At 22.3% G+C, this 12,173-nt stretch overlaps 2 protein-coding genes across 2 annotated transcripts; one reads left to right on the top strand and one right to left on the bottom strand. All coding sequences in view use genetic code 6, as the record gives it.

Moving 5' to 3' along the window:
* Window positions 1–2,888: 2,888 nt before the first annotated feature.
* Window positions 2,889–4,669, bottom strand: TTHERM_00196640 (hypothetical protein). Its single transcript, XM_001017318.2, has one exon. It carries the CDS (start codon window positions 4,537–4,539, stop codon window positions 3,022–3,024), a length of 1,518 nt encoding a protein of 505 aa, XP_001017318.2. The 5' UTR covers window positions 4,540–4,669; the 3' UTR covers window positions 2,889–3,021.
* A 4,435-nt stretch (window positions 4,670–9,104) lies between these two features.
* Window positions 9,105–12,035, top strand: TTHERM_00196650 (calpain family cysteine protease; the record flags this gene model as incomplete). Its single annotated transcript, XM_001017319.3, has 4 exons — window positions 9,105–9,764; window positions 10,097–10,916; window positions 11,275–11,461; window positions 11,585–12,035. The coding sequence occupies 4 exons, from the start codon at window positions 9,105–9,107 to the stop codon at window positions 12,033–12,035; spliced, it is 2,118 nt and encodes a 705-aa protein (XP_001017319.1).
* Between the last annotated feature and the right edge of the window lie 138 nt (window positions 12,036–12,173).

Genomic DNA, 12,173 nt, shown 5'->3' on the forward strand with positions numbered 1-12,173 from the left:
AATTCATCTTGATCAGATATTAAATTACTATTAAAAACATAAATTTAAACTTTCATATCATAAAAAATAATGTAGCTTACTTATATCAATACTTTTAACAAAGCCTATAAATAAAATTATATTAAAAAATTTGGGTTATTTCTTTTCCTCTTTTAAAAATAGACTATAATTTGATAAGAGCAAAATAATATTTCATATTTTTCACTTGCATTTATTTTTAAGTAATGTAACAATAAAACTTCATATTTTTAAAAGAAAAAATTATTGATTGTAAATTTTGAGTTTTTCTTAAAATATTTGTTCTATCAATAGAATAAAGCATTTAAGTATGGCTTTCTAATCATAAATTCTAATAGAAAAAATTGGAATTTTAAGTATTTATTTAGTTAAAAGTAAAAACAAAAAATATTTATAAAGTAAAATTAGAAAATCAAACTCATTAAATATAGATTTTTCAAAATATTTTATAATTTGATTTGAGTTTTATGCTATTTTACACTTTTCATAAACATTTATTTAAGTAAATCAACAAAAAAAATAAATATTTATGTATAACAAAAAATAAAAAGTGTAAAGAATTTGAACTTTTATTTAATTATTTGTTCTTTTAATACAAATAAATATATAATTATTTCTAATTATAAATTCTAATAGAAAGCACAATTACTTAGCAATAGATTTAAAATAAATTATCAATAAAATAAAATTTTAAAATTAGTATTAATTAAAAAACATTTTAAAAAATATTTTTTTATTCTATTAGAGTAAAATGCTATTTTAAACTTTTCATTTACATTGACACAAAAAAATTTAATTGCGTAAAAAAAATTATAGATAGTAATTTTTAGTGTTTCTTTAATTATTTGTTCTTTTAATACAATAATGTATCAAATTATGGTTTTCTAATTAATTCTAATAGAAAAAAAGTAATTTTAATTATTTACTCCTCAATTTAAAACAAAACACATCAATAAAATAAAATGATTAAATTAACATTATTTAATAAATTAATTTAAAAATATTTGATAATTTAATAAGAAAGAGTATTTAGTATTTTAAACTTTTCATTTGCATTTATTTTTAAGTAAAATATCAAAGAAAGTTTAATATGCGTCAGAAATAATCGTTGCTGGAATTAATTTAAGTTTTATTTTTATTATTTGTTCTTTTAATAAAAATTTTGTATCTAACTTAATATGGCTTTCTAATTTTAAATTCTGATAGAAGAAAAGTAATTTTATAAATTAATTACTAAATAAAATGTAAAAAAAATATTAAAAAAGTGAATTAGAAATTCAGCAGTATATAATATTCTTTTGATAATATTTTATAATTTTTTCTGTGTTATATATGATTTATTTTAAGATTTTCTTTAAAGCTTGCTTATGTTTGAATATATTAACAAAAAATTTATATTTTGTGTAAGGAAAAAATCAAAGCTGGTAAATTTTAAGCTTTTCTTTAATTATTAGTTCTTTTAATATAATTATCTATTTAATTATGGTTTTCTACTTATAAATTCTAATCAAAAACTTTTTTATGTATTCTCTTAATTAATTCATAGTAGATTAAAAGAAATAACTCAGTTTAAACTTTAACATATTGACCCTAAGATTTCAAAAGAGCAAAGATATTTAAAAAACATTAATTTATTAAAATTATGCATGGAATTAGGCTTCTATAGCTGTTTTGCATTTGAAATATCACGAACCATGATACCATGATTTGTGAAATTTCAAATAATTTTTATATTGATTATGAAAATTTTTTTTTCTTCTAAGGCCATCAACCAAGTTTAAAATCTGTGGCTGGAGGTGGGCATTTATTAATGAGGATTGGTTGTAAATAAATATTTGGAAGAGCTTAGAAGATTGTTAAATTATATTAGAAACTTATCTTCGGAAGTTTAGATATAAGAATATTTAGTTATGGGTTTAGAATTAATTAATCAATTTAATAAATAATAAAAGAGCAGAAAAATATATTATATTCAAATTAATTATTTATCAATCTATATATGAATAAAAATTGATTATTTTTAATAATTAAATAGAGTTTTTATTAAATTCATTGCAAAAATTAATAAAGCTTAAAAAATAATATTTAAATTAATGTATAAAAATTTTCATTCCTTATACAGGCTATTATAATCGTATAGAGGTATTAAGGTACTAAAGAATATATTTTGTATTGATAACTATAATTATTATACTTTTTTTATCTTAAATAAAATCGATTCTATTTAATTAAGACTTATAAAAAAATAATTGCTCAATTAAATTTCTACTTTTCTTAATTTATTTTTTTATATTAAAATTGAGTTTATGGAGTTATTTCATTTTTTTTTGAAATATTTAATTTCAAATGTTTAGAATTATTTCAAAGTTTTAATAGCTAAATTAATTATTATTTTATTATTTATCTTTTAAATAAATTTTTCAGCTAATTATTATTTCAATTACAGTACGTTTAATCCATATTTATATCAAATAAGAATATTTTAATTTGGCAAACAGTTTTACATAAAATATTTTCTAAAATGTGTAATAAATAATAAATACCAAAATTCAATTCATATTACATTTTCATAAAAAATTTTTCCATAAATTATCAAGGAAGGGGGGAAGTAAATTTTTGAAGTTTTTCTTTTGAATTTATCAAATTTTTTTATATAGAAAGTGTAAAATTAGCTTAAAATCATAAAAATTAAATGAAATATCACCATCTGTACCTATGCAGTTGGCGATATTTTAACAACAAGATTAGCAATACTTTTATCAATTTACCAATTCAAAATAATTTTTTTTAATCATAGAAGCTACACTTAAAGCAAAGTGGTAAATAATAACAATTTATTTAGAAATTAAATTTTAATTGATTTTAATAAAGCCTCTTTTAATAAATAGGTACAAATACATACACACTCAAATAGATATATATCTAATACCTTATAAGAATTTATTAAAATATTAAAATAATATTTACAGAAAAATATTATAAAAGATAATTATATTGTAAATGTCATATCATTAAAAAGGCAATAACAAATAACAAAGTAATTTATAGTAATGTCTAGCTTAATGCTTCATTTTTTACATCATCAAATGTTTTAGAAATACAAGTTCCACCAGTTACCCAAGAGCAATTAGTTGTATCTGCTTTACAGCCTGATTCAGCTAATGCTGAACAAGTTACAGTGTTAGTGCATGAAGCTGGAGTACCACTTTACCATTGACAGTTACTGCTACCACATGTAGCTGAATCTGAAATTCCGCTACAGGCTCCTACCTTATCAGTGCAAGTGCCTGGTAAATTTCCTTTTTCACAAGTAGCAGAGTAAGTTGTTGTGCAATCAGATAAACTCTTTGATCCACACCCAGCATCGCCATCAATACATCCTGTATAAGCAAAATCACATCCTCCCTAAGTACAAGTAAGTTTATCTTTGTGAGTTGGGCACAACGAAAAATCTTTAGCATCACATGTAAATTTTACATCTTACCAAACACAGGGAGAAAACATTCCACCCCCTGGTGGTGTCTATGGAACAGCATCACAATCAGCTTTATTCAACTTAACACTACATTTAGTTTAGTCTGGTTTACAATCGAAATCTTCCCACCACCCACAATAAGTTTTTCCATCACAGTCAGGTTAATTTTTAAAACCATCACACTCTTTTTAATAACAATCATTATAGGTAGTATCCCAATAGCAGTTTTAGTCAGCAGTGCAACTTCCTGTATCGTTATATGATCTGCATGAAGTGGATAAAGTTTTTTGTGAACACCCTGAATCTTTAACTTTTTTTATGCAAAAGGGATCATTTGCATCACAAGCAGAATCTGAGCAATAATTATCACTAGTATAGCATCCTTCTCTTGATATTTCTTTATAATCGCAAGCACCATTTGATTAGCAAGTAGTTGGAGTTGTAGGATCACATGTCCTACTAGCAGGTGTTGTGCAAGTGCCTAAAGCTGAGCAATAGGTTGCACTTGTACAAGCAGTTTCGTTTGGTAATGAGCCACATCCATAGCCGCTTCTTTTATTTTAACAAATTTCACTTCCCGGAGTAAATGTGCAAATAGTTGATGTTTTACAAAATGTATCACCTATTGTTCCACAATAATGAGCCTGGGGACCACATCCTCCATGGACTTCATCTGTATAACTGCAAGTACCTTTGCAGTCAGTTTTAGATTTACCAGAACAATTATCTGCAGCACTAATACATTTATCTTTTGTAGTATCAGGTTTCCAAGTGCAGTTTTTATCAGAATCGCATGAAGAAGTTGTAGTATAAGTACTGCAATCACAGTATATGCTAGAAAGGATTAAGAACGTAAATATTAAATGTTTTATCATTCTCTTATTTGGTATATTTTTTTATTTTTATTAAATTGTTTTGTGTTTATTTATTTATTTTCTTTTTTTTTCTGTAAAATTTCTATTTAAATGTGTGATGAATTGAGAATAAATAACAATCTATTCTATTTGGCAAGTTATCAAAGCTGTTAAAGATATTAAGGTAATCATAATTAAATTAGACGCTTTTTCATTTGCTTCATACTATATTAATTCTAATTAAATCGAATTGTCATTTTCATTTGATATGTTCCGCGCTTTTATTAGATTTTTGATATTTTTTTTATAATCAAAGAATTCCTACATAATATGAACCAATTTATACAGCATGTTTTAAATTTTAAAGCTTGATACCATTTATAAAAAGATAATTAACAATCATAATTCGAGAGCATATATAGTTATACACTATTTAGCAATTAAAACCAAAAATAAGATATCTAATTAAAATACAAATACTATATTTGAGATCAAATAAATATACAAAATTCTGTAGATAGGAATATTAATTATGAGATCACATAAGTAAAATCAAATTGAGCAAGATAGATAGAGGCAAAATATGAAAAATAAAATTTGTTTTATAGACTTTAAATAAAAATGTCTGCTAAATTGATGATAAGTTGATAATTTTAATTAAATAGAATCTTAAAGAGGTAATATTTTAGATAAATCAAAACAAATAAATAATTTAATTGTCATATTACACAAATAGCTACACAGATTAAGTTTAAAATACTAACTATTTAAACAAATTATGAAGAAATTTATCTATTTTCTTATATTAAATATCAAACTTAATTTCTAATTATTTAAATACCAATAAAAATTTTAGATTTTCAATATTTTCTTATTCAAGTTTTAATGAAATTTCTTATTTATAAAATAAAGTTTTTAATCAACCATGCTTAATAATAGACATGATATTGAAAATTTCACTCAAAGAAAAATGAAATTAAGCAATTAAATAAAACTTAGTTGCAGATGCTTATAGTAAAATTATTGATATCAATAACTGATTCATATATTGAATAAATATATCTTTAATAATAAAAATTCCTCTTTCTCATATTTTAAATATATCCCCTATAGAAGCTTAAATTTAATATTTTATTTCAATTTGCTTCATAAATTAATTTAGCTTACTTTTTTCAAGCTATTTAACAATTAATATCAATAAAATAAATTATAATGATAGGTGTGTATAAAAAGCAAAATGTAATAAACTGTTTTAAAAATATTTTTTTATAAAATCAGAGTAAAATAAAATACTATTTCAAACTTTTCATACAAATTTATTTTTAAGAAGCCTAAGAAATACAAAAAAGTGTAAAGAAATTTAAAAGCTGACTATTTTGAGTTTTTCTTTAATTATTTGTTCTCTCAATATAATTTCTATCAAATTATGTTTTTCTAACATTAATTTCTTGTGTAACTCTTAAGCAAATTTATTTAACCTCCCAATTTTTGTTTTTAGAAAATTAAATTCGAAAAAAAAGGATAAAAAATTTGCTCTACATACTAAAACTAAAATAAATTACCCTAAAACTTCATAATGACCAGCATATTTACAAAAAATCATCTGCTTATAATTTAATATTAAAACCCTAAAAATTCACAATATTTATCTACCCATGCACCTTAATATATGAAGATTTACAGTATTTTAAGAAATTGTTTTATTTTTGTTATTATTTTTGAAAGGAATTAATTTCAGATTAGATTTTTCATTTATAATCCAATATATTTATTTTATATTGACGAACATACTCCTAAAATCGTTTGAAATACTATTTTGGATAATTTTTAATTGAGTAAAACTCTAAAATTTAATTTTGTATTGACGTATATACTCCTAAAATCGTTTGAAATACTATTTTGGATAATTTTTAATTGAGTAAAACTCTAAAATTTAATTAAAACAGCATCCGCTTCTTTTCTTAATACATAATAATAGATAAAATTATTTTTTGAACAATTTAGCAAATGCTTATTTTGCTAATTACAAACTTATTTCATCTCTTTATTTTAATTAAAAGCTAGCTTCTTTCTAGATTTTATAAAAAAATCTCTTTGAATTACTAATTAGTTTTTCAAAAAGAATAAATACTAGAGTAATTAAATCAATTTAACATACTAAAAAAAAATTTATATGTTCTAATTTAGTTGGTTAATATTTTTAATTAAAATCTTATTTACCATAATAAATCAAGATAAAAATAGACTTCAGTTTAAGCAAAAATAATATATTAAGAAAACAAAAAGTGTGAGTTTTTCCCATAAAAATTATTTTTTTTTTTAACTTAACTTACAGGTTAGACGGTATATTAAATTTATAAAGAGATTTGATAAATTTATTTATAAATATTCATAATAAAGTTATGAGAACAATCTAATTCTGATTTTATGTGATTTATTTAATAGAATTTTTTATTTTAATTTTAAATTAACAAAAAATATTTTTAGGATTGATTTAATTTTCACTCTTTCTCCAAACTGTTTTAATTAATTACTTAAATAATAAATTTAATAAAATTTTTATTTTATTTAATCAAGGGCAATAATCCTTTAACGATCAAAAGTTTATTATATTTTATTACTATTGATGATATTTTATAAGATTTTACCCACACTTAATTAACAAATTAAAAAGTAAATTTAATTATTTTTGTTTTTTAATTTTTACATTTTAAATTGATTGAAATTAAATAATCTTTTACAATCTGTCCTCCATTAAGAGGAAGAAAATATGGATGGTTCTTATAATGAAAAAAAATTTATTGATTTCTTAATTATTATTTATTTATATTTATAAAAAAATAAAATAGTAGTTAAAATAAATTTCGATAAAGTAAACTTTATTTAAATAATCTTAGTTGTTTTATAGAAATTTCTATAAAAATATTTTTATAATAATTATTTAAAATTTTTCAATTAAGTAGTAATTAATTTAATTGATAGTAAACAGAAATTATAAATATAAAAAAATATAAGCATAAATAGGTGCTGACATCTTCAAGAATTTAAAAAAAGTCAACTAATTTTAAATAACCATGTTAAAATAATAATTAAATATTATTAAAGATTTTTATATTAAAATAGCAACATTAATAATTTAAAAAAAATAATACAAAATTGAATATTAAATTCAAAAAAAATTAATAAAATAAACAAACGAAAATTATTTTAGCTATCTTTATATTAAAATTTAAATGAATAAATCTTATCGGTTTATTTCTATCCTTGAAAGTAAATTTAAATTATTTATTCTAGTTTATTAACTAATTAATTTATTAATATATTAAATTTATTGAATTAATGTGTAAATAAATTTTACAAATCCACTTTTGCAATTATATTAAAAAAAATAAAAATAAGTTATTTCTAATTTTTTTAAATATATTTGACATTTATTTTGTTAAAGAATAACATTTCTAAAATATTTGAAGTCTCTTTTTAATAGAGATTTTATATTTTTAAAATAATCTATTTTAAATAAAAAATTAATAAAAATAATAAAATTAAACTTACTTTTAATCAAAGGTTAATTATTTTTTGAAAAATGTATTTTAAAAAGTACGAATTAACTAACTAGCTTATTTTAAAACGTTTAATTATTTTTTCTTAATTTATTTTTTTAAAAATATTAAATTTAGAAAAATAAATGAAATTAAATTGCCTCTTCGTATAACTCAATTAAAAATAGTATTAATAAAATTTAGTTTTACTGTCTATTTTGGCTTTTCTTTTTCATAAGTATATTTGTATTTTAATTTTTAATTAACATATAGAGAAACTTGGAAATAGATAAAAGGGTTTTTTATTAATATTAAAATTGTTTGTCAAAAAAATTAAAAAATAGATATTAGGATGCAATATAATAAATTTTCAATTGATATGAAGATTTAAGTTTATTTACCAAAATTCTTAATAAATAAAAATTTATGAAAGGTTAATTTTAATTCAAAAGATATATAAAAAATTAATTAATTAGCCTTTTTAAGAAGTAATATAATTTATATTGAAGGAAAGATGGTTTTTGATATCTATTAAAGATTGAGTTTATTTTCTATCTCTATATCCAAAAATAAAATAAAGATAATTTGCGTTGATAGTTCGAACAATTAATTAAATTTATTAAGCTAATTTTCTTTATAATAAAAACAAATTTTTTCAATCAACTAGAATAATTAAAGTCTTAACGAAGAACTCTACTCGAACTAATTTAAATGAGAATTATAAAGAATTTTAAAAAAAATTCATTTATTTACTTTACTTTTTATTCTAAATTAACATATTTTCAACAGTTACTTCTAAAAAATAATTTAAATATTTATTTGAAGAGATTAAAAAAATGAATAAATAAATAAATTTGCTTGCCTTTACACAAATAAGTTGTGGTAAAGAAAAAATTTAATCTAATTGATAGATAAAATATCAAAGATACAACAACCTTGCCTTATAAGATATTAATTCCGTTTTTAAAAATTGTGGATCATGAGTGTTTATTTGTTTATTTATTTATTTTGAAATGAATTCAAGATAAAGTAAATAATTTGAAAGAAGTTAATTAATTAGCTTAGTGATTGTAAATAACATCATTTAATATAAAAAGACATAAAGATTGTAAATAAAATATAATAATTAAATCAATAAGAATTATACTTTGGTGAACAATTCAAAAAAAGTTATTCCTAATATTACCAAAATTAACAAAAAAATAAAGCAAGAAAAAAATGTTTGGCCAAAACTTTAACATTGCTGATTTAAATTCCAAGTTCGGAATGTCAGCTTAGCCTCCTAGTTAACCTAGAAGTGGATTTGGAGCTAATAGCTCTTAGTTATCAAATCCTTTAACTGCAAACACTCCTTAAAGCAGAGGTAGAGATGATACTGCATCTAGCACTCACAATATGTAAGACTTCCGTATGAATTTTAACATTGACTCTATATCAGCTCCCAGATAAGGCAATTTCAAAGATTCTCTATCAAATCCTATGTCATTTGGTGGCGGATTTGGTGGCTCAAGCGGATTTGGAGGCTAAGGCGGATTTGGTGGCTCTAGCGGATTCGGTGGTGGCTATGGAAACTATGGTGGAGGTTTCGGAAGTAATACAGGAGGATTTGGAGCTCCAAGCTCTAACTTAGGTGGCTAATATGGTTTGAACAAACCTTCTTAACCTTCTTCTTATAACTATCAACCTACTTCTGCTCCTATTGGTAACCAAAATGTTTACTTTGCAAACAAAAATACAAAAATGGCTGATTAATTTGTTGCTCCTCCTCCTTAAAAACCTACTCCCTCCTTTGACACAAACTAGCATAAATAGATTGAAAACATTATGAAGCAACATAGTGATGTCGATAAAGGCGATATGATGGACAAAGCTCACTTGGTAAATAAAATATAGCATTTTTTAAAAATTGTTAAATAGATAGATTCAAAAAGATTGCAATAAAATAAATAAATTTTATCTAATGAAAGATAATCAATCAAGGAATCTATTTATTCTATTGATTTTATTTATTTATTTACAAGACTTTTCTTATTTTTGGTGAAGGTTTTTTTCCCTAATCTAATTGTTAATTACTGTGAAAATCATTAATTAATTAACTCAATCAAAAATATTAGAAACCAAAACGAAGCAAATCTTTAAATAAATAAATAAATTATAAATAAACGTATATTAATTAAAAACAAACTGATTAAATATTTCAATATTAATAGGGTAAAGTTATTTACAGTGCTGCATTAAGTTCTTCATCTACAAGCTAGAAATATGACAAGCTTCTTGCAGACTTAAAGAGAACCAACTCCAAGTTCACTGATTCTGATTTCCCACCTGAAAAGAGTAGTCTTGCCACTCCTGACAAATTAGGTTCTTACAGAGATATTGTTGCTTGGAAAAGAGCATCTGAGATATTTAAAAAACCTTGCCTTTACGAAGGTGCAATTGAACCAAATGATATTCTTCAAGGTAATATGGGTGATTGCTATTTACTTTCCACCCTTGCTGCTATTGCTGAAAACCCTGATAGAATCAGAAGGATTTTCCTTACTTAAAACTATAACGAATAAGGTATTTATGCTTTAAACATTGTTTGGAGAGGTGCCAATCGTGAAGTTATTTTAGATGACTACTTCCCAGTCGATAAGAAAAATGAGCCTTATTTCTTGAAATCTAAAAATAATGAACTTTGGGTCGTTCTTTTAGAAAAAGCTTGGGCTAAGTTACATAGAAATTATGATAGACTTGATGGTTAGTTAACAAAGGAAACTCTCCATGATTTCACTGGAGCTCCTGTTAGAAGTTATAGAACCAATAAAGATTAACAACAATTATGGTAAAAGATGGTTGATGCTGATAAGAAAAATTTTATTATGACTACTGGTACAGAAGGTGAAGATGTTGGTGCTGGTGATCCTTTAAGAAAATTCGGTCTTGTTTCTGGTCATGCCTACACACTTATTGGAGCTAATGAAGTCAGACTTAACAATGGTCAAACTGTTTAATTAGTCTAAGTCAGAAATCCTTGGGGTGAATTTGGTAAATTTCTTTTATATTAAAAAAATATTTTTTTAGAAGAGAAATCTTGTTTACTTATTTATTTTTTTGGCTCTTTATTATATTTAACATAGAAAAGTTTATATTATCTGATAAAAAAGCAAATTAATAGTAAATTTATTAGAAAAATAAGTTAAGATAGATTTCATTTATATTTTAAGCGAATAGATATTTATTTAAATACTTATGTTTAGATAATTATTTAAAGTTTGTCAAAAAAACAAAAGAGCATATCATTGTTTATAAAATTTATAATTAAATTTAAAGAATCAATAAAAATTTTATTTAAATAGCAGTTCAAATATAATATGTTTTTAATAATCAAATATTTTATTTAAAGAATGGTCTGGCAAATGGAGTGATAAAGATAGTTTGTGGAATAACGTTTCTTAATCAGAAAAGAATAGAATTGGCTACAGTGTTGAAGATGATGGTACTTTCTTCCTTGAATACAGAGATATGCTCGAATATTTTGATGGTGTCTAAATATGTTATTACCATGATGGATTCGTTTATTCAGGATAAGAGTAAAAAATTAATTAAATATATTTTTTATTTATTTCTTACAATCCTTTCATTATCATAAATAATAAATTTTAGTTAATTTTTATTTTTATCAAAGTTATTTATATGTTATTATTTTATAATAGATTTAGAAGTTCTTCTACTGAATCAAAATACTTTGAAATTAAGATTCCTTAAACTGGCAATTATTATTTCAATGTAAGCTAAATTTCAATTAGAATATTTGATGAAGATTATCAAGATAACCCTAATTCTCATTATTCAGATACTAAATTCTGTATTGCTGACTAAAGTGGTAAGATTCTTTAAGGTTACTATGGTAAAAAGCGTGACCTTTATTCATGCAAATACATCGATAATCCCTTCTAGTTCTAAGCTGGAACTTATCAAGTTTTTGTAAGAGTAAATTGGTAGAAAGGTGCCACTCACAGCTTTGGTCTAGGTGCTTATGGTCCTGGTAAAATCGAAATTAAGGAAATTAACAAATCTCAAGCTGGTAACTTATCTAATGCTGTTGCTCCTTGGGAACAAAATCGTTATCCTTAATTCGAAATCGAACAAATTGCCGTCATTTGATTACAAAAATAAAAAATTAAACCTTTTAGATAGTATTTATGTATTTTTGCATTTTGTAACATAAATAAAATCTAAAATTTTACTTATCTTTATCTCTTACTTTTTTTAAACCAAATTTAATACCCTTCCCACCATTTT

The sequence above is a fragment of the Tetrahymena thermophila genome (genome assembly GCF_000189635.1).
Source record: "Tetrahymena thermophila SB210 genomic scaffold scf_8254617, whole genome shotgun sequence".
NCBI classification, from domain to species: domain Eukaryota; phylum Ciliophora; class Oligohymenophorea; order Hymenostomatida; family Tetrahymenidae; genus Tetrahymena; species Tetrahymena thermophila.